Source organism: Motacilla alba, chromosome 1A (genome assembly GCF_015832195.1).
Source record: "Motacilla alba alba isolate MOTALB_02 chromosome 1A, Motacilla_alba_V1.0_pri, whole genome shotgun sequence".
Classification (NCBI taxonomy): Eukaryota; Metazoa; Chordata; class Aves; order Passeriformes; family Motacillidae; genus Motacilla; species Motacilla alba.
In genome coordinates this window covers 71,709,652-71,735,744 of record NC_052031.1, presented here as the reverse complement: position 1 = coordinate 71,735,744, position 26,093 = coordinate 71,709,652, and the positions used below count along the sequence as shown (strand labels likewise).

The window sequence follows — 26,093 nt, the reverse complement described above, 5'->3', positions numbered from 1 at the left end:
GGAATCAGACTCCAGTGAGCAGAGCTCATGCAGATGGCAAAGTTTAAAAGCTGGTTACTAGGAGCTACAGGTACTGCTGCCTCCAAATTTTCTTGCTCGGATTGATCTTACAAAACTCACCAGAGCTGAAAGCAGCAAGAACCTCTGAAAGGAGAAAAGGAATTTGGGGAAACTGAGCCTAGGTATTGGGGAAAAAGCTGCACTTTGACTTAACTTCAGGAACAAGCTGAGGCTATGCAGGCACAACAGAATAATTAAGTTTGACACTGTGAAAGCTACATCTCCAGATACCTGGTATCTTCTATTGAGAAAAGTTCAGTTGATGACTTTGGAAAGCAAAACAGAACAAGCCTCCTGGCCTCAGTGTTTGTTGTCTAACACTTTGATCTACAGTCTAGAGTAATTAGGTATTTCATAGTTTCAAACTGTGCCTAATATTAGCCCCCATTCATAGAAGGGTGATTAAATACCCTGGCTGCTAACAGCCAAGCCTGGCAAGAAATCAGGCTTAATAAAAGAAAGGGTAAGAGTTCAGAAACTTCTGAAGGCTTGCACTGTTCCTGCCATATGCAGCTGATGTCCCAGGGCAGTGATGCACCTCCTGCACACATTGACTGTTCTGTTTGTTTACTCCTTCCCCCTCTGCCTTGTCTACTGAAAGTGACCTAAGCTTTGGACAACAAAGGATGGCCATGAAACAGACTGCAGTGAGAAATAAGACATAAATCAAAATCCTTATGCATTCAGGTATTACACCAACCTGCATCTACCAGCAAACCACGTCATCTCATCTGGGTACAACAGAGAGCATCGCCCCCAGAGGAATTTGCTGTGCTGTGCTTCAGGATGAATAACTGCAGCAACAGGACTGGTGGCCCAAAGCAGAGGGGATGGATCAGTGGGTGTTAGTGCAGGTTTGTCAGGGTTTCCCCTGCTGTTATCAGCAGCACTGTCCCACAGGCACTGGACAGCGAGCACATCACTGATTTGCAGCTTTCCTGTGAGCTGGTCTGTCCTGCTGCTCTGCTGGGGACTGTAAATACACACTGCTGGCACAGCTCAGCACGGACACAGGGAACTCCAGAAATAGTCACACAATTCCCCAGGCTGACTGCAGCTTCCACGTTTCACAGGAGCCCCAAAAGGGCCTGGTTTGTGATTTCAGTGAGCTCCCCCCAGCCTGCCAAGCCCCACTCACACTCAGCGTGGTTTCCCCTCCTCTCCCTCCTCTGGACAGTTTGCTCAGGATTATACAATCTGATTTGCATGATTATATAATCTTCTTTTCAGCAACATCCCTCTGAAAAGAGCAAACAACATAATAGGAAAACCAGTAGCATAAGCCAACTTTTTCAAAGCCCAGTGTCTGGAATGTGCAAAGGACACAAAGTAAAGGGGGGAAAAAAAGAAAGTTTTTTTGGTTCTGTTACCAGATTTTTCATAGAGACCTTTGCCAGGAGCATCAATTCCCAATGAATGTAAGCCAAGAAACAATGTGAAACACAAACAACTCACAGAGCTGCACTGCTGCCAGGATAGGAAGGGAAGCACCTCGAGGTGTGTACAAGGGTTGTTATTTACCTCTTTTCCAACAGAAGTGACTTTGAGGCAGTGTAAGAACTCTCAGAAGGCTTTTCCCCACCCTGGCAGGCAGGTGCTGCCACTGCTGCTGATTTGACACTGGTTTTGTCTTGCAGCTGGCTGAACTCAGCTCTAGCACCACAATGCCTGATCTGGAGCCTGGGTTCTATGGCACAGACACACAGACAGAGCTGACACAGGTGCCTCCACTCCTTGTCTCTTCCCTCAAACATTCAGACTTTGTCTTAGGACACTGAGTAAGTGAAGCCTGTCATATTCCAATCTGCAAACGGGCTCTTCTGCTGGCTGCTAAAACTACTTATGATGTCAGTTACTTCAGCAATATTCATCTAAAATTAATGCCTTATAAATAATCAAGGAGTAATCTGCTTCCGTCTGTCAGGCTAACCCCAAAAAGAAACAAGTGTAACATTTTTGCAAGAGAAAAGGAATTAAGGATGGCCTGACCTCCCAAGCACACTTGCCAGACAGTCACACACCCCTCCCTGCATGACCTATTTTATTTTCCTGCTCACACCACGGATGGAGATGTCTCAAACAAATATCCAGTAATTCACAGAGGGCTGCCACCCAAGGCAGCTGGGCATCTTAATGCCTTTGTCAGGTTCCCCAAAGTTTTTAGTGACTTGGTATCTCCCCTCCAGGTGAAACAGAGCTCTGTTCAACTAGTCCATGAAGGTCAGTGCTAAATTTCTCGTGTTCCCTAAAACTGGGATAGTGGGTATGGATCATGGCCCAACACCTTGTAGCACCTTGCAGTGTGTGAATGGCCTGTGTGAAAAGCACACTGAGAACAGAGATGGTTTTTAGTTAAACACCAAGTTAGGGAGTAACTTACAGCTAAAGAACTTCACTTACAGCTAAAGTGCTCCTGCAGCACAAGCTCCAATGCTGCAGGACTTCCACGCTGCTTCTGAAAGCTGCTCTAACCTACTGCTAATAAATTCCTGCAAGGCTCACAGAACATCTGTTTCTGTCACTAGAATCAGATTCTGTACCACTTGTCAAGCTCCCCATCAGCTGCAGGATGAACCACTGAGCACCTGGGGGTTTTCATCTTTTCCATTTGAGAACTCCACAACTTCCTTAGCAGAGACAAAGACCAGTGTATCGTGATAGAACAGCCCATCTAAAACAGGCCAACTTCCCTGAGACACCTTTTAGACCCATTAAAAGGATTAATGCTCCCCTAGCAGAAAATCACAGAATTATCCTGTGATCAGATACACACAAGAAAAAGGCACAGAAATGGTTGTTTTGTGCTAATTCAGGGGAGGAGAACTCTTGTGGCAGAGAAGGACAAAGCCAAATGGAAACAACACAAGGGATGAGGTGAAAGAAAAACAGGATAAATGTGTGCACATGGAAGACAAGCCAAAGATTTGCTGTCTTTATGCTGGGGCTCATATCAAAGAGACAGCAACATGGAGCTGAAGGCTGGTCAATAGGAAATAACTCAGAAAAGACGGGCTATTTCCACTGTCCAAATGTCTTCTGGGAAGCCAGGGGTGGGGCAGGAGGAGCAGCAGCTGCATGAGCATCTCCTAACAGGTTTTCCTCCTCCTTGAAAACTGCTGAGCCCATGTGGGCTCAAGAGAGAAGGCTGGCTGGCCATTTGCATGTGTTCCTTAGTATGCAGAATGGCTCTGGATGTAATTGAATTGTTGTTTTTGCCTCTATTAATACATATGCAAATGAGTCACTCCTGCAGCTGTGCTGTATTAATCATATGTGTGCCTCTGTCTGTCTGCCCTGCAGACTCGGGGCTGGGGGGGGGACAGGGAATGCAGTCTGTGACCTGGAGGAAAACTCACTCATGCAGACAGAGGTCTGCTAGCAAACAGCAGGCCGGAGCTGCCACTGGAAGGCACGCAGGCTGGTCATTTCCCAGCCTTTCTTCATTTCTCATAGATATGGATGCAGTCTGAAAGCTGGGCAGAAAGCACTGTTAATCTAGATGAAATGAATATGCTAGCCCTGCTAATTCTTCCCCCTGGAGGGGGAGGGAGTTCTAATGTGACAAGGCACAGAGTAGCCATGGTATTGTTTCACCACGTGCATTTACTGCCTGCCAGTGTCCACTGTGGTGTGTTCTCAGGTATCCTATTGCTCAACAAACACAAAGCATTTCCATGCAGTCTTCTGTAATCACTGTCTTCCCTAAATTGACTGGATTCTGATAAAATGATGTGATCAAGCTTTTCATCCAAATCTATTTTAATAGAATATATTGGGTTCAACCATAAGGTTGTGTAAGATTCTATCAAAGGCAAGAATGAGCTAGTTAAATGCCAACTCCAAAGCACACTTACCCACCATGAACAAGATTTATTTCAGCTGTGCTCTGTGGCTCATGCTTTTACACACTCTACCACAACCTCCAGCTCCCGGCAGGTACCCAGAAAGCGAGGAGCAGCTGCACCCTGGAGTGGCAAGGCTTGCTCTGGAGTTAATTCAGATGAACCTTTTCCATTTAAAAAGTAGGGATTTTTCAGAGATGCTCTTGGCAATCCACGGCCTCTCACCCCACACCTTACTTTCATGGTTTGAAGAGTATCTTAAAACCATCACTAAGACTTCATGAAAAACCCAAGAAACCTTGGAAAGATAAAATTTTTAGAAGACAACTTACTCCACAACAACACAGAGATCTTCACCTGGTGAGATGGCTGCAGCTTCTTTTACATGGAGAGCTCGGGGCCCCACATTTTCCTAGCTGAAGGACCTTGGTCCTCACTGACCCCTTTGGAAAAAGCCATCTTGGCTACCCGTGGGCAGTACAGGGGGCAAACACCTACTGGCCAACACATCCACTTACAAAGCCAGAAAGAAGTGGTGCACAGAGGCAGGGAATATAGAACCTGCATAACGCAACAATTCAAAAAAAGCTATTTAAAAGGGCATCCAACAAAAAATGTTATTACTGCTCTTATTATTGTTATTTGTGATGGCCATAGGAAACAGCACTGAGCTAGAGGCAGGTGGACAACTGCCATCTCTTGGGTATGCTCATGAGAAATGCCACTTTTCCTGCACTTGGTTGGTTTTTTCCCAGATGTGTGTGCTCACAGTGAAAAATTAATTTTATTTTTTAAAAAATACTTAAGTGGATTGCATGAGTGTTATAATATTGTAATTAAACTGTGCACTAATGATTCAATCCCTACAAATGAAGTCAGAGTCCAATTAACAGGGACAGGTAAAGTAAAAACACAAACAGGGACAGGATACTCTGGCTGCTGAAAAGCCAGCTTAGATGGGATTTAAAGGAAGACACTGCCCAGCAAACAGAAGAAATAACCCTGCACTGCTAACAGTTTGCTTCCCTGTAAGCAAAGAACTGGTTCCAGCACTATCCCAAAGAGGTCACCAGTAAATGAATAATGGATGAAGCATTGCATCTCTTGGCTACATTCACTGGGGACAATAACAGGGTGCCAGACTTCCCTTCCCCAGAAATAACTCAGATGTCTTTGCAGCTCTGACTCCCCAAAACAAGGAAAGAATGAAGTTTCCAACGTTCAGATGCACCACTACAGTGTCTGTACAGCTTTTTCAGAGTCCTCCCTCACAGATTTGAGGTGCTGTGACACTGGAAGGTCAACTGCCTAATCTGGCAAAACTGCTTATAAATAGAGATTATAGCAAGAAATCAGAGAGAGGCCTGCAAAAAACCCCAGTTATTACATGTGCTTGCCAATTAATGCGTGCCAATATTGTAATATCTCTCTAAGAGCAAGGGGAAGCTCTGTCCTCAGCAACACTTCAAATGAAACTCAAGGAGATACTCCAGAGAAACAGCCTGAGCTGGTGAGTGCAGATCTGCAGCTCATCCCTGCAATGGTGAAGAAGCCAAAAGGAAGCTGGTGTGTAAGAAAGAAAAAAAAAAAGTTTCTGGCTCAGAAGGCTTTAATTTTACTTTTACTCATGCTTTACTTTGTTTCATAGTAACAGATGTTTCATGGAGCACTTGTATGACCACTGGAACACTGTGCCTCCTGATCAGCAGCTGCACTCTGTTAGAGTGCTCTGTCCTTCCCAGGACTGTGGATCCTTGGGATACCTACAAGCAAGGCTTTCCAAAGGAAAATTTCTACTGAGCTGACACCTAAATAACAGCAGGATGAACAACTCTGCAAAGCCCTCCAACTCCAAGCAGGCTTAATTTTTCCAAAATCTAATCTCTAACATCAGTGCCTGGTTTCCAAAATCGTGGTCCAGTTTTTAAAATTCCATTTAAATTCAGCCCTTGGTATGCATCTTACCACACAACTAAGAGAACAGGTCCGTAGTGAGAAAAAATTAATTGAGTACTTAATACACTTAATATTAAGTACTTAATATAGGAAGTAGAGATTAAAAACTTGGCCAGACTGTTCAAGGTCTAAATGTGCTCCTCATCTTTCTAGAAAGAGAATCCAGGAGTGTCCTAAGGACTGGTGTCCAGAGCTGAGAGGCAGCTCAAATGCTTCCACACTCAGACACCGACGGGAGCTTCTCTTGGATCACACACTGACAGACTGGGACACGATGCTGAACACAACCACAAGTAATTGTGAAGCCCTGCTTCATGCTCAGATGAAGAGGGAAGAAAGTTTGAATGCTGGCACTCCCAACTTTCTGGGGTGTTTTTTTCCAAGAGCAGATGTTTGCAGGAAGTCTGTCTTACATCAGACTGCTCTGGTGTTTTGACAGGACACAAAATGTCCACGCAGTAAGACTACACAGGCAGCTGTCATTATTCATCCAGCATTATCTCTCAGTGGAGTTATGGGTATATACAGCATTTGTGCTACTGCCAATTAATCAGTTGTTGTCACTATCTGGTTATCAAACAAGCAATCTGGGAAATCTGACCCATTCCCACTCCCAATGGTGCAGATTCCTCTCAGTTTTCAGTCGTGTGATTAGTTCCCCTGTTTCCTAATGCTCAGACACTACTCACAAAACACTTCTTATCAGAAAAGAAACTTTTTATAAATTTTATAAAGAATTTGCTCAGACTTAGGGAAGCATCTATTTCATACTTAGCTGTGCCCACGAGGACTGGCACCAGAACAAACCCTGCAGTTTAGTTTGTGCAAAACTTGTTACAGCACATCTATGTTTACAGCTTTGAATGCTGATCTTCAGGATGGAGGAACTGAATTCCCTCATCTGCTGAACCACACAGGAAAACATCACGTAAGGCATACAGCAGTGCTGCTGAGTCACTGCCTTATTCAGTACAGCACAGCGACAATTTGTGTTCAGCTTTCCTCTCATGTGAAGCAGAACTGCCATCCTGCACCGCTCTTGAGGAACAAGACCAGATGATGCTTGTGAGGGGGAAAAGTTGATTAAGAAACCCATGTGCTTACCCAGAGGGATTGTACCACAGTAATGCTCAGGACTGGCTTTTCTCAGTAGCAGAGGAAAGCTAAAACCACTTTTTCTCCCCCCAAATGGCTTTTTTGTCATTGGAAGTGGCAATGTCAGTGGGGCTGACAGACAGAGGTTTATCAGAGGACAGGTTCAGGCACGCACCGAGGCAGCTCCAGCTTCTCCAGCACAGCCCCATCCCTCTACTGCCCCTACAGCACCTAACAGGGCTGGCTTGGCTTCCACCCTCACTGAGCCATTAGTGTCTCTGTGACCCTGGGAGCCAAGGCAATCCACGTGGCAAATATCACAGGGCAGAGCCTGCACACCCCAGAGGGGACTCAGAGGTGGGGAGAGGAACCGGGGCTTGGGATTACAAATCCATCACTGTGAGCCCACAGGGGCCCTCAAAACGAGGGACTGCATTTTCACTGACAAACAGCTTCTTTGCCACAGGAAAGCAATCAGGTGCTAGCTCTTCTTCTATAAACAAAGAAATTAAATAAATAAATAAATAAATACCACGTGCATTTCATTTACAAAACCAAAAATTCGATTTTGACAGCCAGGGATAAAAAAAGTACTTCCTGTTGATCTCAGAGTACACTACTAAAGCCATGACCCGACTTAAAATTCTCTAGTGAAATAACAAAGACTTGTTTATTGTCCCATAAACAAACAAGAAACATTCCTTGGCTTTGTCTTCACTGAGATAAGGTTGTGTATCGAATTTTGCTGGGAGCAACAAACTGAGCATTGTGTCAGGTCCTTTGATCTCCCCTGCTCTGAGTACACAAAGTCTGAAAGATGAGTGATAGGGAGGACAGAGAAAGAAGAAAAGAGGGAACATGCCACTCCTCTGACCTTTTACTGTCTGATGACCACATGACAGAGGGTGTGCAGGGAACACCAGAATTCTAAGTTAAGCAGGGGAATGTCTGAAGTGAGAAAAGCTCCTCCTTGAAAGAGACTGCAGGGCCCTTTAAAGGTGGGTTTGGACCAAAAACATCATGAATCTTTCTTTATGACTCAACAAAGTCATCACTGAGCTGAACTGGATTTGAACAGAGTTTGGAAGGCACAGTCTTTCTGGTCTAGCAACTAAGCTGAGCTCCATTCATGTGAGCATAGGTGGGCATCTGTTCTGAATCCCGGATGATAAAACCTTTCCAGAAGCACAGCTAGCCTGACTCTTTCAAATGGCACCAGAAGTTAACAGGCGTGTCCAATTTCCATCAGAGAGACTGCAATGATAGCTGAAAACCACTGGTAAGATGTGAAGAAAAATCAGCTTCAGTTTATTTCTAGCATATACATGCCCTTGGAGATCAGATCTGAAGAATTTGAGAGAGTCTGCTAAGTCAGTAACCTGAGCCTCTCCCACTGACTGCTGCCAAGCTCTAACTCCAGACATGCAGCAAAACAACACAGGTCAGTTTGGTCAATACTTTCATTTTAATGTCCTCTGCACAGAAACAAGAGGCCTCTGAGGTTCTCAACTTTCCCATAACCTAAACTCATCCTGAGATACTTGTGACTGCAGTCACTCTTGCACAAAGCCCACCTTTTAACAGGACAACTGTCCTTGTGATAAAGCCTATCTTAACCAGGATACCTCAGCCCACAGCACGCACAGACACGGCCCAAAGCTGGTCCTGAAATGAAAGCAAACCATCCTACCATCTCACTGGAGCACTGAGGCATTATTTTAGGACTAGCTTGAATGACTGAAAAGATAAGAATTAGAATCAGAGTGTTGCTTTTGCATTGCTAGCTAGCTCCATGTTTGCTTTTCCTTTTTCCCTCCCTCTTGCTTCCATATGTCTGTTCATGTGTGTTTGGCTATTAAAAGCACTTTATCAATACTGAAACTCCTCAAAATTCGTTTCAGAGGGATGACTTCTGTGGCTCCCATGATCCCTAAGCCGCCCACAGTATTTGTAACTCAGAGAATCAGAAACTAACACACAGACAATGTTGCTTTTCATACAAAGGCACAATAGGAATGAATGTATTAACCTCTGTGGTGTATGGAATGTGTCAGCTTACACACTGGCAGCTATTTCTGTGAAACTCAGCTAACTTCCGTTGGCTGTGTTAAAATAAAATAAAATAAAGCAAAAAAAAAGAAGAAAAAAAAAAAAAAAGAAAAAACTTCCCCAGAACTGTGTCCCACGCTCTAGCAGGCTGGCCAAACAACTGAAATATCTGATGTGTGCTCCACAGTGCTGTGGGCCAAGCTGAGCTGGAGAATGCATCTCACAGAGCCCAGGCAGAAAGGCTGGGCCTGCCCAAGCAGGTAAAAAGCTCTGCTGCTCCATGCACTTGGCAAACTACAATGAGCAGGGAGATGCATTCGCAGCGCAGAGCTTGGGGCCGTTTACGTTTCTAGGAAAGAATGGCAATCCAGACCTTGCAGAACTGGAGAGGATTTGGATCTTGACTTCCTCTCAGTCCCAAATATTACTTGGCCTCCTCCCACCAGCCCAGCACACACGGCAGGTAGCAAAATTCACACTGTGGCAATGGACACCACATTTGCTTCATTCCAATGGCTTGACAAGGGTTGTGTGGCTGATCAGGAATATCCAAAGGCTTGCTAGCCTTGTCCATTACCATGGACAGCCTAATGCCTCCAAAATTCACAACACTGCCAGTCTCAATCACATACATCTGGCTACCAGGTCAACCCTTTATTGTAGCTGAAAAAACCTCAAACCCTTCAGTGTCTTTCCACCTGTTCTCTCATTGTCCATGTTCAATTAGAATAATCACTAATTATCTGCAATACAGCAGTGCCTAAAATGCTCTGGGTACCATAAAACACAGTAGGAGGGGCCAGTTATTGCTCTGAAGAGCTTATGGCCTAAAAGGACATAATCATGTTAACGACTTTAAGCAGTTTAAAAGTGCTTGTCAGGACAGAGCTCCTCTGCCCGACAATCCATTTCAGCATTCTGGTATTTTACAGCCTGCAGGAGAACAATGTAATGGAAAAGTGTCCTGGTTTCAGCTGGGATAGCACTGCCCCTCTCCTCAGCAGCTGGTACAGTGCTGTGCTCTGGATTTAGGCTGGGAATAACCTTTGGTAACACGTCGATGTTCTGGCTGTTGCTAAGTAGTCCTTACCCTAAACCAAGGATTTCTCAAGTTCGAGAAGCTGCACGAGAACACTGGGAGGCAGCGAGGCTGGGACAGCTGACCTGAGGTGGCCAAAGGAATATTATTCCACAGCAGAGAATGTCACGTGCAGCGAATGGACTGGGGACACTCGCTCAGGAGGGGCCCACCACTGCCTGGGGACAGGCCGGGCACTGGCAGCAGGCGGAGAGCAGTTGTTCTCTTGGGTTTTATTCTTCTCTCTTTCCCATTACAATCATTGCTATTACTACTGTTGTCTTTTACTCGACATCAGTTACGGAACTGCTCTTATCTCAACCCTCCTTGTATTTCCCAAGTCTCCGAGCCACCCCGCTTTTGGGAAGGCAGAGAGCGGCTGTGCAGTGCTGAGTTCTTGTCTGGGGTTAAACCATGTCAGCAGAAAGGCAAACGTACTGCCATGAGGAAATTCAAAGCACAAACCTAAAAGCAGTTGACTCGACAACAGGGACACAAAAAAGTAACAAAAACTTCCAGCAAGGTGAAAGGAAAACGTGCAATCATTTGAGGACTCCTTTGCTTCAGATGCAAATTCCACGCCAAGAGAACAGCCCCGAGACCCCTGTTAATTGCATTGTGTTCCAAAGGAAGAGAAAACTGGTTTTGATATTTACTTAACCTTTGCCTCCCCTGCATTGTGCTGGGACTTACCTGCAGTTGGAGAGGGCCTAAGCCCGGTGTTGCTGCGGCAGCAGCTGCCATGGTAGTTGGGATCAGCTGAACGGGGTAGGGGTCACCTAAGTAAGAGAATAATAGAGGCGTCAGCACCTTTTATCTACTCTCCACCTGCAAATTAAAGTCCTGCATTCACTCTTTCCAAAAGCCTTCCTTTGTGTGCCTTGTTGAGGCCTAATGAAAAGCTCTATTGTGCAGCCTTTTACTAACACTCTTTTCACAATTCTGGCTGAGAGAGGAATGTGAATAAAAGGCACAAGCAATTAAGGCGGAAACCTCATCCTTTTTCATGATGTATTTAGGGAAATGGAAAAAAAAAAGTGCACATTGATCAGAAGGCTGCACTTCAAAAAAAAAAAAAAAAGGAAAGAAAGAAGATGGGGGTGGAGGAGAAGAAAAGGAAAACAGTACAACCTTGATAAGATCACAGCATTAAAGGGAACAAATTTACAAGCTTGTCCAAAATATGAAGTTAACTAAACTCCGCTCGCTGTTAGCAAACTGAGCCTCACGCAGAGCAGAAATGGCACTCAATTGACTACTGTTTTCTTTCAGGAGAGGAAAAAAAATCTCACTTTAGTGGCAGGGTTTGATCCTGCACCAGCAAAAAGCATGTGAAGCTAAGGAAATCAGATACAAGCCTTTGAAATCCCTGCACCAACTCCACTTCATGGCTTGAGAGTCAATCTTGCTTCTGAAGGAAAACTGCCTCAAGTTTTAATAAGAACTGCATTGTGCTTAATGAGATAAAGGGAGCCAGTAAAGGTTTTAAGAAAAATTGCAGGCATTTATGAAGGAAAATTACCTGAAATGGCAAAAATTGAGATGGAGACCGGCACGTGTGAATGATATGGAGAGCTCACTCTTGCTCAATTCTAACAATTCTGATTTGTTAAAATAAACTCCTACTACCCCATCCACAAAACTATGAAGAAAACTAGCAAAAAATAATAAGAAATGTTACACACATTATATTGCTTCTTCAGGTGATAAAAGGTTTTAAAAATTTCCTCCAAAAAAGGCTCACTAGAGCATTTCTGTATGTCCCTCTGTTCTGGTGGCATGCCTGATTTCTGTAGCACAAAAGCAGCCACTGGAAATAAGACTATGGAAAAAGCAGAACACTCTATCAGGAAAATCTACCTACATGTTGCTGTACATGTCATTAAAAAGACAGATTAAAAGTTTTTCCCTTTATTGTGCTTTTTTAAATGACTGGGCAAAGAAATAGAAAAGACAATGAAGGAGGTAATGCAGGGGGCCCTGTACAATCTTTAATAATTAGTATTGAATTCAAGTTTCAAACGTTATCAAGCCTTAGTTACAGGAAACAGAAAACAAAGGGAAATAAATGTATGTAATTTTTTTAATGTTAGAAATAAGCTGTGTTGGTGTACGCACATTCAGGTAAGTGGCTAATGTTTGTTTTCACTTTGTATAATACAACCTTCTTCAGTTAGACCTTGTCATTCAAGGATTTTGATCTCAGTAATTAAATACCACAACTTCTAGTAACAGAGGACCAACAGCAACTGGGCTGGCAAAGCGTCTTAACAGACATTTAACTTTAATAACTGTGCCTGTTTATATTTAAGAACATCTTAGGTAAGGCTTTGCTGACTGAGGCCTCACAGCCATTCAGGGCTGACCAGCCAAGCAATGCAAACCAAAATGCCCACCAGGCATCCCCATTCCCAAGGGTCTCTGCACCAGCCTCAGGCCACAACAATTCCATTTATTTATTTGTCAATGGGCAGCAGATTTCCTGACATGCTTGGCTTTCTTTCTCTTCCCCAGAGAAAGCCGTTGTTGTACATTTTCCAATCTTATTTTGCTTTCTGAGGCACCCACCTTCCTTTTCCTACCAGGGACTGAACCAAAAATCTTTCTGACTTGCTGTTTTCTGCAGAGCTATCTTGTGACCTAAGCAGTGGGCCCCAGACACAGAGGAAAGGAAACAGTGGTCAGGGAGCCAGGGACAAAGGTGTCCAGCTGCTTCCACAGCACCAGAGAGTGAGCTCAGCATCATTCCAAAACTCTCTCCCAAAGAAGACATTCTGATTCATCAAAGAAGATAAATTTTTTATTTTTCAACTGAAAAAAAAAAAATGAGGGAAATTTTCTCAGTAGGATGCTGATTGTCACAGCCCATTAAATTTCTAGTTTTGAATGATTTGTATTAAAACACATATATTAAAAGATCTTGATTAAAAGTGCTTCCATGCACTCTCCCACACTTTTCTCCACACACAGCCTCAGTCCATCATGCTAATTCGTGAATCCCTCTATTCCCACCAACAGCCCAGTGGAAGAGCCAAGATTTAAACCCACAGCCAGCTCTCCAGACCCAGGGAAGGTTCTGGGACCCTATCCATGAAACAGATACTGACACCACACAGGGCAGGAGCAACTGCCAGCCCTCAAACTATCCATGAACATCTCAGGTCTTTTCTGATAAATACACATTTTCTGCTGTTGCTCTAGAACATACTACATCTTTCCTTGTATCCTTAAATTTATTCCCACATCAGAATGAACTTACTGACTGAACAGTTTTAGCTAATTCTGAAATCTGGGAAATGCATGTCTCAACTATTACATTACATCTTATTTTTAGATGTAAGAAGTAGCTACATTTTTTCCCAAGCTCTAGGAGCATTTCAGGAATGTGAGACAAGACAGACAGTTCTCAGAAATAGGTATTTCCCAAGCCACTCAAAGTCTGTACCTCTGAAAACACCAATAAAATCTCAAACCACCACAATACATTTCCATTTACAGAATTCATTATTCATGGAACACATGCAGGCAGGAGCACCTTTCAGCTACCCAAAATTAACATTTTGTGCAGTCATTTCATGTTCCAAACTCCCTCTCTTGTTATGTGAACTCTTGTTGTGTGGACTTTTCGTACAAACAAAGCAGCAGAGAGAAGTTTTATTGTTGTTTTTCTTTAGTAGGCCATATGGTAAAACATGGAGCAGATCAAAGGCTGAGATTTTTATGGTGACAACAAGGTAAAGATCATTTCATTAGCTGGTGTATTATTGCCTAATACATAATTACTTCCCAGCTAGCTGGTGACATGGCTTTGAAGAACAGAATTCTTCCAGGCTGGCTACATGAAGAGAACCCAGGATTTATGCACTGGTGATGCAGCAGCTAAAGAAGGGAGGGGGAAATGTCAGCCTGGGGGAGCTGAGGGGGAATACCAGAGTACAGAGGGATTTTATTGGTGCCCACTGTGGGCAGTGCCAGTGGATCAGGGCAGAGCACAAGGCTGAGCCCTCAATTCTGTGCCAATACTTTATTTCTCTCTCTATCCTTCTTCTGGTCCATCTTCCACAAACATACCCAGAACCTCTTTCCTGATAATTTATGCACTGCAACTTCTTTCAATTTCAAATCACACCTTCATCCTTGCCCAAAATAATCTTCCAAGATCTTGCTTACAAGAGGATTTTTCAGGAAGCACGTTCACTTTCAAACCACTCTTTCTATGAACTCTCCTGTGATCCTCCACTGAAAACTCTTTTCTGCAGAAGTTAAGCTGTGGTTCAGAGCCAAGTGGGCATCCTGTCCCACCTCACAAAATAACAGCCCTGTGTTTAGGAACTTGATTTTCCACTGACTGGCTACCAGCTCACGGGCATGAAATGATTCTGCACTTGTGGAAACACAACAATGCCTCTTAAACCATTTATATGTTTTGCAAAATTTTATCAAAGGAGTTTTTTTAAGTTAAAAAACATTAGGAATTTTTTAAAGTGAAAATAAAGCATAAGAGTTAACATTATGTCTGTTGCACCATTCACCAAAACCCTTAAGATGTTTTTTGTGTTCCTTTTTCTGTCACTCATCTCATTTATTCTCCTTCATGGTGTAATCCCCCCCAGTGTCTTGTCTTGTCTCCTGACAGGCTGCAAGCTCTTCAGAGCAGGCACAATTGTCTTTCTTGCTATATAAATCAAGTTACATGCTAATGTTAAATTATAATGTTTTGACAGGATTTTAAAGTTGAACCTGATTATATGAAACAATAGAACACTGATTTTTTTTCCCCTGAAATTTTCTTCTCTTAAAAAAAAAGGATACCAGAAGAGGAGAAGTAGGGCATTTATTCCCTGTGATTTTTTGAAAACTCATTGTTTTTCTCCTACCTATCTTTCAGGGACAGCGAATGAAAAAAAAAGTTGGAGATCATGGAAGAAGAGAGAAGAAAACAGTGTAAAGAATATGAAGAGCATGAAACAAACCCTAACTCTCAAATTATACTTTCCAAAACCACTATGCTAAACTAAATTCCATGAAAAATACCAAAATAACCATTTTCTTATAGTACATTCTATACACTATGAATGAAAAGGAATTCTACATTCTCTTTCCTCCATTTTTGACAAATTCTAGAAAAAGCCACAATAAATTTACACTCAATTTATCACTTAAGTGTATTTATAATGAATGTCATGCCAGCTGATGGCCAGCTGACAGGTAAGACACTGCGCCTCTTCTCCCCTCTCATTTATTCTCAGCCTCATCTTCCTCTCATTCTCTTGGTGTGAGGTGGACATGCAGAAAAAGGAATGGGAGGCTGTGAGGGACACGAGCAGTGTTCCCTGACTCCTGCCTCTGGGGATTATGGATTTAAATTAGTAAGAAAAAAAGCATGGAGAAGACACCACCAGTGGCTTCCAAAAGGCAATCCAAACTGGTTCAGATCTTCCCCACAAGGACAGCCAGATGTTGAGAGCTGCCCAAGCAGCTGCACTGTGTGTCCTTGGAGCTTGGCAAGCCCCAGCTGAAGAAAGCCCTGAGCAATCTGATCCTATCTTTGATGACCCTGCCTGAAGCAAGAGGTTGCACTGCAAGCCTTCAGACATCCCTGCCAACCAGAGTAACCCATGATTTCAGGATACACATTTTTTTAATGCTTTTTCTATACCTGTTGAATCAATTGTGCTTATTCAGAAACTCCAGCTTCCAAGGAAAGCCTTCCATGGAGGTTTGTACATGCTCATGAACCTAAATAACCAGGACTTTATTCTCTTGCCCTGCTATGGATGATGGTGGAGTAACACCAGACATTGTTCATGGCCCAGCACCTGAGCTGAAACTGCCAGCCTGTTTTTACAGGCCCCCACTGGCTTGCCTGCCTGCTTTGCTGTCACTGGAATTAGGAGGAGAAGCCACACAGAGATGGGGTTGAGGAGCTCTCTCATTTCCTTCAGCTGTGTGGCTCTGTTCTGCAGCCCTGTCTCCTTCCAGCGCTTCCCAGAAGCATCACACTCCCACGGACGCTGAGAGGCAAAGCTGCCACCAGAACTCCTCCTTCCTGCTGTGTCTCTCCACAATGCCACCACTCTTCCCCAGTCCTGGGGCAATATGAGGCGTTGCTCACATGCTCATTCCTGTCCCAGGAAGGGCAGCCCTGGAAGATCAGCACCGTCTCCACACAGAAGCTGCGGCATGTGGTCTCCACAACACACAGCTTCTGTTTGTGCCATCCTGATAAAAACACAGCAATGCCAATATTTTTTTTTCTTGTGATCTGGTGATTGTCAGTGACCTGCATGTCAGCTGACACAGTGAAATCAGAAATTAGCACTCGAGTCTCCTTAGAAGACAGAAACATGGACACGGAGCACAAGTGAAATTGTAAGACAATCCACATGATACTCCATTAAACATGAAACATGTGACTGACTGAAAAACAGAGACACATCAGCAATTTTCCCTGAGGAACTTTATGGTATTTAACTCCTAAACATTAATTTTATTGTATTATGTGAGGAGCCAATTAACTGAGAGCTCCACTTTTATCAGACATCAGAATTATTGTTTAGAACATAGATGAACGATAAATTCAGCATATTTCAGTTTTATTAGGCTTAACTTAATCATCTCTCCTATTCTGCCAATTTTAAGATGTAATCAGATATTTAATCAATAAAATTCTGTGAATTATTTAGAACACTTCCAGCAGCAACAAGCTGATACTTATGACATATCAAATGTACCTACTGTATATTCAGATCCCCCCCTCAAAGTGGATATGGTTGAAATAGTGATTGAAGTGCTTTCAAAAAAACCTCGTGTTGATGACATCTCACTGCAAACACAATATGACTTGTTACAACAAATTATCCACAGGGCACAGGACAAATGGGCAAAGAAAAACAAATCTTGTTTCCAAAATTTGCCATATTACCATAAAAATAACACAGGTATCAGTGAAAAAAGAGTATCTGTTCCTGAGAATTTGCCAATAACCTGGGGAAAATCCCATTGGGGAAATACAGACTCGGCAACTATTGCTTCCCAAGAAAGGAAAACAAATCCTAAAAACCTCCAAAGAACTCAATTTCTTGCACACCTTAGTTCAGAAAACAAGGCGAGTTGTTCTTCATCTTCTACAGAACGAACAAGGTGGAATTCAGCACCTCGGTCACGCTGAAAAGCCTCAGGACTGACAGAACACGCCACACCGCTCTGGGCTCACGCCAACATTTCCTTCCCTTTCAGCACGGTGACCAAATGCTTCAAGAAGTGCTGGAGTGCAGTTTCCTAAATTAATCCTACTTAGCATCACTAATTAGGGAAGACCCACCAGAACTGGGACTACTCTGTGCAGCTGGCTCGGAACCACCGGCACACAGAGCTTCTGACCCAGAACCTTCTGACCATGCTGACCCAGAGAACTCTGCTCTCATCCCAACTCCTCCTGCCTTTTTTGTATCTCAGCCCCAGCAGCACTCACCTGTGCTTCCCCAAGTCTTTATTTCACGCCCTTCAGTATCTCTTATATAGGAGATACAGCCATGCCTTGATACTCCAATATTCCACATGCAGATCCATCCACATGTGCAGTAACAAAAGGACCATACTACCCACAAGTGACAAGCAGCTTGCTCAGAGGCAGAACTAGGCAGCTCTTAAAGGGCACAATACAAAACTCCTTCTCTTCTATCACTTGCACCATTTTTATGCTTTCAAAGCACTTCTCAAATATTAATTAGCTCTAAATAAATTCTAATTATTTCCAAGAGTGGCCCTAGCAGATCTGTATCATCTGGTGTGAAATCTGACTTCAGTGAAGTCAGCAGCAACAGCTCCTCAGACCTCGGCAGAGCTGACATTTCCCTTGCCACTGCTGAAATCCTGGGAGCTGTGTCTATTGTCTGTAAGTACCACGGGCAGGGCTGAACCAGCAGCAGCAGGAGTGACACGTGATGGATTATGGAATGAGGAGAAATTCCAGTCAGGTTAAATGTCCTGAGCCAGTCTGGGGAGCCCAAATGTGCGAGAAGCTCTGGGAAATGCAGCAATCAGCCTCTGCTTGATTTCAGCATCAGCTGAAATGGAAGGTGCTCTCCTGCTGCTAAAACCAGTTTAAACAGTTGGGACGCTGGGTCAGCCCCTCAGAGCTGCTCATGCTGCCAGTCACTAACTCAGTTAACAACTAACCTTGGAACATCAGCCCTTTGTAACAACATTTGCATTATATATCTACCTAAAAATTACATAGTACGTGTATAATAGAATACATATAAAGAGGTTTGCATGAAAAAATCAAAAAGCTTGTATTTCAAATAGCACACATTGCATGAATAACTAAGTACAGGACAAGTAAGTATGTAATCAGCATTTACCTTGCTAATTGGGGACTGTATAGCCCATCACATGCTGCCAGCTTTTTTTTTCTCATAAGAAAAACTACTTCAGTTGTAAATAATAATATTAAAAATTTTATACATGCTATTATATCTAGGTATGGAGGTTAAAAATTAACTGGAACCAGGGATTATGAATCTTTTTCTCAAACAGAAATGTAATCCTAATAGAAGTTCCTCCCTTCATCTCTGCCAACTTTACCACCACACAATATGCCATAGAGAAAAAAGGGGAAGTGTCAACTTGTGTAAATTGTCCCTTATGTAATGCAAACCATCTGTTTGAAAAAACAAAACAAAATGAAAACCCAAGCCACTCCCAAGCATGATCTGCTATGGAGAAAAAGAAAGAAAAGGAAATGTAGTACATCAAATTGGAAGCCAAAGACCATGACCTGCCATGTAACCACGGAGAAAATATTTACCCCTCTCCTCCCTTTATTTACCCAATTTTGAAAAATATTTGGAAAAGCATAATTGAATCATTTGCTCTGCTCATAATAGAGACTGATATTGCTGGATTTTTTTGAGCATTTCATCTCTCTGGAATGTTTTCCACCAGGCTGGAACCAAGCAGAGAAACACTCTTTGTTTTCAACACCACATCTCACAATGATGCCACCACTGGGCTAGAAGGTCCCCGAGTCCTCAGTCTCTGCAACCTGGCAAAGGATGGGGATGAAGTATCAGTGCACTTCTGCCCTGCTCTTCCATGGGTATCTGCCATGAAAGGAGTCTAATGGACCACTGCTGTCAACTGTTACAATTATTTCTGTGTTCTCCTCAGTCTAAATGCTCAGCAAACAAAGTATGTGTAGAGAAAGCAGCGCTCATCTTTGCCTGCCTCTGGCTGGTGAGTGGCGAGTCCTTCGGTAGCACTGCCGGAGGAACCCTCCCACTTACTCACTCTGAAACCCCTGGGGACTCACGTTTCACCCTCTCTGGGCAGGCACAGGTGGGCCAGGAAGCACTGAGTAGGTTAAATGAGGTTTTATCATCTAAGCTGAATGAAAATTAAGCAGCAGTACAGCTATTCATTATTTCTTCTCTTCTGCACCCCCTGAGCCTTGATCACACATTCTAGCTGGGCTGAAGAGGCCAACAGCTCCAGCCACAGCCCCCTGCAAAGGTTACCACTGCGACCAGGCTGCTCTTTAATCCCCTCCCAACACATTTCCAAAGAACCATCTCAGTTTAAGAAATTTCAACAGAGAGTCCTTGCTGTCCCACCTGGACAGAAGCAAGTTTGAGACTGCTTAACCAGGAAGCTTGGCCCATACATCTCCTGGAGAGCTGACTTCTCACAGGGGCAGGGTGCAGAGCAGCATAAATGTCCCTTTCAGAGTGTCTCCAAAGTCAAGGAGCTCTGCATCGCTAGATAGTCATGAAAATATTGGCTGTTGCAATAATTCTCTCTTTCTTCTCCCCCAGATTTTCAAATCTCACTTTTTGGAGGAATAGTACATGAAAACTTTCATAGTTTTTTGTTCTCTGTGACTGAAACTGAATAGTCACATGGATTTTTTTATCATTCCTATCTGCAGGTTATTAATGCTAATAAATAACAGAATCATCACTAGAGAATTTCCATCACTCAGCCACAGAAAACAATTCTGAAAAATACAATCAGTCCAGAAAGAAGGACAGGTTTCCAAGAGGACTGGGAAGATGTGGAAGTGAGACTCCATTTTTGTCAGGCACATACCCTGATTTTAAAACACAGAATGGCAGTCATGTACAGATGATGCTGGTGGAGTGTCTGGAAGTTCCTAGGAGGGCTTTGCTCCCAAAAGCAAACTCAGTGAAAGCCAGGCATTTAACCCATTCAGAAGCTGAGCAAGTTAATCTGCTGGACATTCTCTAGATCCTAGTGCCCTTGTCACTCTTAAGAGGAAGGTTTAGTCTCCTAAATCACTCAGGTGCTTAATAAAATTCTATCCGAAGCTCTCTGGTTTACAGACTTTGCCAAGTGGACTGATACACAGCAGGGCAAGCAAAAATATGGAAGAAATACGTTTTAGTGGTCTGTCAAAAACATGACTTGATGTGGACATACTGAAGGCAGCCAGGTGAAGCTTTCCAGGTGTGGCTAAATGCGTGTGTGAGTTTTTGTTTACTCTAGGTGCTGAGGGAAAGGAAGAAACCCTTTGGACTACTTATCACTTCTCCTCAGCTTCTCAGTCAAGCTCAGCCAAACATGCCAGGCAACCACCAAACACTGACAGAGCTGTCTTTTTCCACTGGCTCCTGCTCAGCCCTACATCTTGGCACGCTGTTAATTCCAAGCCTCACTGCCAGGAGCTGCAGAAACTTTGCTCTTTTTGCCTTTCAATTTTCAGGGTTACAAAAACACGTGATGTCACATCTATTTTACAGATGTGAGGAATGACAGGAGTATCATAGAGTTGATTTATAGATGTGAGGAACTACAGGAGTAATATGGAGTTAATACTTCATAGATGTGTGGAACTACAGGACCATCATGGAGTTAATTCACAGATGTGAGGAACTACAGGACCATCATGGAGTTAATATTTCATAAATGTGAGGAACTACAGGACCATCATGGAGTTAATCCATAGATGTGAGGAACTACAGGACCATCATGGAGTTAATTCATAGATGTGAGGAACTACAGGACCATCATGGAGTTAATTCATAGATGTGAGGAACTACAGGACCATCATGGAGTTCATGTGCACGCAGTAGAAAGAAGGGAAAAAACCACCTCAGCTCCTTCTAGCCAAACTGGACTTGACTAACATGGAAACAATCCCATCTGCCAGATCTGTCTAACGGGGTGCTTTGCTGACCTTTTCCAGCCCCACAGTGATGGTAGCGTTCACATTCAGCGTGGCTCACAGCTACAGCTCTGCAATGTGAATCACGGCTTCTCCCGGCCGAGAGAGAGAGAGACTGAGTGTGTGAAATCACTGGAAGAACTGAATGAGACCATGTTTTGGCACTGCAGCTGCTGAGGGATGGGAAGTGTTTGGAACAGTATTTGCAATAGTGGTCCCAGTCTGTAAAATATCAGGAAAAGGTGTTAGTGGCCAAAGAAACTGAGCTAGCGCTCAAGAACTGCGTCTGTGATGTTCAGAAGCTGAGAGAAATCTGAAATTGTGGGCTAAGCCAGCTTAACTAAAGAAATCTTGTTATGTTCTAAGTTTACAAAAATGCAGCAGTGGCAAGTGCTGAGTAACTCAAACCAACTGATGAATTAAAGAGTTAGCCAAGGATACAGATGGATACAGTGACACGGACACAACAAACACCAAACCAGAGACGGAGAAGGGTAGAACAAGCAGGTCCTGGATAACTCAGTAGAAAACCGATGGCAGAAGAGTTCTACAAGTGCATGAACACAAGTCTATGAAATTCCTGCTCTAGCTAAGTTTATTCACAGAAATAAAGTTCCTTCATTATTTCTCAACTTGTATTTTTTCTCATCATGTTGACAGGAAGATGAAATCCTATAGAAGGCTTAAATAAAATATATTAAAAAAAATCTGCGGAATGTAGAGAACAATACAAATCTTTCAAAGATTAAAAAAGTAGATGCTATATTTTTAAGTGTTAGGCTCTCACAAATATCCTCAGAGTTTGTGTTAGTCCATCAAACTGAAAGGCATATGCTATCTTTGATCTCTGTGCAGAACCTCCGTTGAGATTAATGTGAGCTCTGTGTGAAGAAAGAGACTAGAATAGGCCCTCAGTTCACAAATAGCAAGCAGTCTGCTTCAGGAAAAAACATGTTTTCTTACAACAGTGTTGAAATTTATTGGGAAGTTTCAAATAGCTTCTCTTCAGATGCAAGTTTGTGGTCATGAGCATGTTCACTTGTCAGAAAGGCCTGTCAGAGAGAAGGTGCACAAATGTACCTCTTGTGTCAGATGTTTGGCTCTTATTAGGAGCACATCCTTCATCTCTGACAAGCTTTTCTCATGCTGTAACAGCTAATGCCCTGTTTCACACTCATCTCTGCAAGTCAATGGCTTTGTCCATCGACAGGGTGCTATTTTTATACAGACTGGCATGAAGCTGTGCCCTGCAATACCCACTTCCAGCTAAAAAAATCTCCAGGACTTACTGCATCCCGCCTTGTAGCTGAAGCCAGGAGGAAGGAGGAATCCTTGCTGTGCAGCTGCTGCTAGGGTTCGCTGGTCTGGAGGGAACACGGGGATCATCAATGGAGGCAGCTGACCCTGGACCTGCTGAACAGGAGAGGGAAAATCAAACACAGAATTTTCTGGGGGGGACAATGCTTTCTTTCTCTGCTGATCTGAGAGGTTTGGGGTGAAGACACCTCTTCATATTGGGCTGTTCCAGCGGCATCAACTGTGGAGCTTCCTCTTCATCACCAAACACTTCATGTGAATGACATGAATCCAAAATGAACTGAAAGATTTCACTAAGGCATATCTATATCCCACTTAATGATTCCCCCCACAGCTCATGATGACTCCCTTATCTCTGGCTGTAGGGGGGCACTTCCTTCTCTTTTACTGAGCTGTGTGGCAGCATCTGTCTCAGACGGTAGCTTTCACCCTGACCAAGCCCAAACACAAAGACACCTCCTCAGAAAGCAAAAATAAGTGCCCGAGTAGCACACAGCACAGCCAGTGCTGTTTTTCTGCTCATACACGTGCACTTACTTGTACGTGTGAAAAGATGAAGCCTCAGAAAAAAGGCTGAGACCCTTTATTCACAAATAAAACAGCCGTGCCTGAAGTGCTAGGCGTTCAGCTTTGCACAGCAACTCTACACAACCATGCAAGTCAGGAAGTGGAAAATATTATATTGTAAGTGGATACTGCAGGGGACTAAAGCCATGCAGAAATTAGTCATCAAAGCTGGAAGTGGGCCATGGCACAACGTCTACTGCTGCTGCTTTTCCCCAGTTCCGTCAATAGCTTTTATAATTGATAGAAATGGAAGCTGTCTCTGTATTCCACGCAGATGAGAAACACCAAGTTTGCTGGATTAAAATGCTGAATGACTAGTTTGATTTAAATCCCCCACTGCACTGACCAGATCAGCCAGTCAAGAAGGACTGGCTCTGTTTTTAAGAGAGCTCATCTAGATTTTAATGGCACTGTAAGGCAGAGGCATTGGAGATGGAAACGTCTTTGAGAACTACAATTTATTTTGTGGCTGAAGTAACTCAGAAAATCAGAGTATCAACAGACAACCTTCTGTGCTGAGGGGCACACGAAGGTGTCACTCCCTTCACTGCTGCCTGACACAGAACTGGCAAAGAGAGCCTGCCCCAGTCCTGGGCTGCCTCTGCTCAGAATGCACCATTTGCACTTCATTCTACTTTCATTTATTCTCCTTAAAATCCAGGCCACGTCTTGGCTCACCCAACACCGTTACCAGGCAGGATAGTGATACAAAATTCGGGATTACCATCCCAGTAAATTTATGCCTGGAGCTGGCAACACCCCTGTGTGTGCTGACTGTGTCTGTATGGTCTGAAACAATTTTCAGGGATAGAGTTCAAGAGCACTGTTGACAGAAATTCTTGCAGTGAGAGATTGAGGCTGAAAGATAGAGTAGATGTAGCTCCACTCACTGAACCAGCTTGATCCATTTTTTGTTACTTCAATATTTGTCTTTCTATTCTGATCCTGTTAATTAGAAGGCATACATATTTTCAACTAAATTACGGGAGAAGAACCATATAAAATGTGATTTGTTCTCTATCTGCACGCAGTTATCCTAGAGCTGTCCAATACCTGCCTTTTCTCCACATGTTTATTTTTTGTTTGTTTGGTTTGAGGTTTTGCGGTTTGCTTTTTTTTTTTAAGACAAAGACAAAGTAACTGTATTCTTTTAGAACAAAAATGAACAGCCATGCGGAATTTTTGCATCGTACTCTTCTTCGGCAGAAAGCCACAGAACTTTTTTTTTTTTAAATGGTTTCCAAGGATGAAAGTGACTTTGCCAAGCGAAGAAGCTTCAAAACAGGACTCAAAAACACTAATAGAAAGACAGATGGTTCTACTAAGTGCTTTGCTGCCAAAAAAAATGTTAAAAAAAAGTGAAAAAAATGGAGTGATGTTATTGAAGCTGACTGCAAAGTTCTCTGATGACTGCAAATACTCTTGTCCCACTGCAAGTGTTAACTCTGCCTCCAGGGCTAATATAACTAAAGCACCACACACACACAAATTGTCATTGCCAAGCCCACAATGTAGCTCAAGTCTGCACTTGATTCCAAGTGACTGCCAAACACACGAGCAAAACACCACACTGAAAAATTCCCATTTAGGAAAACATTTACCAGGAAAATGCCCTTTCTTCCTAAATCTGATTGCTGCTTTTCATTTTTTTTTTCCAAACTGCTGCTCCTCTTTAACTCTCCAAGGGGCCTTACAGCCCCTCATTTCAAATGACACAACCCTATTTGCATGAGGGAGGTAAAAACTATGGAGTGATGAGGATGGTTTGCATGGATATAGAAATAACACAGTCAAAACAATGTGATTTTCATTCCAGGATGGAATGTATGTAGCAGCACTCAGCTACACTTCATTTTCTCCTAAATACAAATAAATGCAAATGTCAGTTTATTTTAATCCGATTACCTGACACAGTATCGTACAAATTATGGACTCTTCATTTTTATGGCTCATTTAACTACTACATTTTAACTCATTATGTTTATTATTATTATTATTATTATTATTAACTGGAATTGCTGGGATACAACTGCTTCAAGTGGCATTGAATACAGGCCCTCCTTCTGAGTTTTACATCTAAGGTGTTTCCCTGTTTTTTTTTTCTTTTCAAGGTATTACTACATCAGTTAAATCTCCCAAATGTTTTTTTATTATCAGTTAAATCTCTCAAATCTATTTTATTTTTATTGGAAGCTTCCATACCTTCCAATATTTTCTGGATTGTAACTTCTTGATACTGCATTTCTAATTTGAATATAATGGACTGCAAATCAGGGCTGTTTTCCAGGCCCTTCAATTTGTTCTGCTAATGGGCATATGTCCATAAAAAGAAACACCTCTTCAACAATCTAATAATTCACACAGCTGTCAAGATTCTCCACTGGCCAGCCTCTCTACGTGATGACCTCTTCTCAGCTGCAATATCCCAAAGGAGACATCTGTGTTTTAAATCCTCACAAATTTCCCAATGAATTTGATGAGCTACAAATTCACCTTGTAACTTCTTACCTACTTTCTGCTGTTGGTCTGGAGGACACAGACACAATCCTCCAAGGCCTGGTTTTCCACCCTGCTGCCACTCACTGTGTCAGCTGAGCACACCCTGAACCCTTCATTAATTTCCTTCTCTCTGCCCAGCTGTAGCAGGGGAGGGTGAGTGAGTGGCTGCTGTGGGTGCCTGGTGTTTGGCCAGGAAACCTTCATAGCTGCCACTGAAAATCCAAAAAACAGCCCACCCCTAAAGAATTTATCAATGCAAAAACCAGTGTGAGCACATGGCAGGCAACCCAGAGAAAATCTGCCGTCCAAGTGGGAGACACCCACAGCTGCCTGCAGAGATTCCTGATTTTGCAAAGTGCCTCAAAGTATCTTATTTATTTGTTTCACTGCCTTTGAAAAGTCTGGCCCTAAATGGCTTACCATATCAAAGGGAATTTGCTGG

At 43.1% G+C, this 26,093-nt stretch overlaps 1 protein-coding gene across 14 annotated transcripts in view; it reads right to left on the bottom strand.

Moving 5' to 3' along the window:
- Positions 1 to 26,093, bottom strand: part of SOX5 (SRY-box transcription factor 5) — a 281,758-nt gene that overhangs the window by 73,205 nt on the left and 182,460 nt on the right. For 12 of the 14 annotated variants that reach the window (XM_038155101.1, XM_038155100.1, XM_038155099.1 and 9 more), the window contains 2 exons: positions 22,558 to 22,681; positions 10,774 to 10,859 (listed from right to left, as the gene is read on the bottom strand). In XM_038155101.1, the coding sequence (XP_038011029.1) occupies positions 10,774 to 10,859; positions 22,558 to 22,681 (210 nt within the window). The remainder of the gene's footprint in view (positions 1 to 10,773; positions 10,860 to 22,557; positions 22,682 to 26,093) is intronic. The other 2 variants (XM_038155102.1, XM_038155098.1) reach the window with 1 other exon arrangement.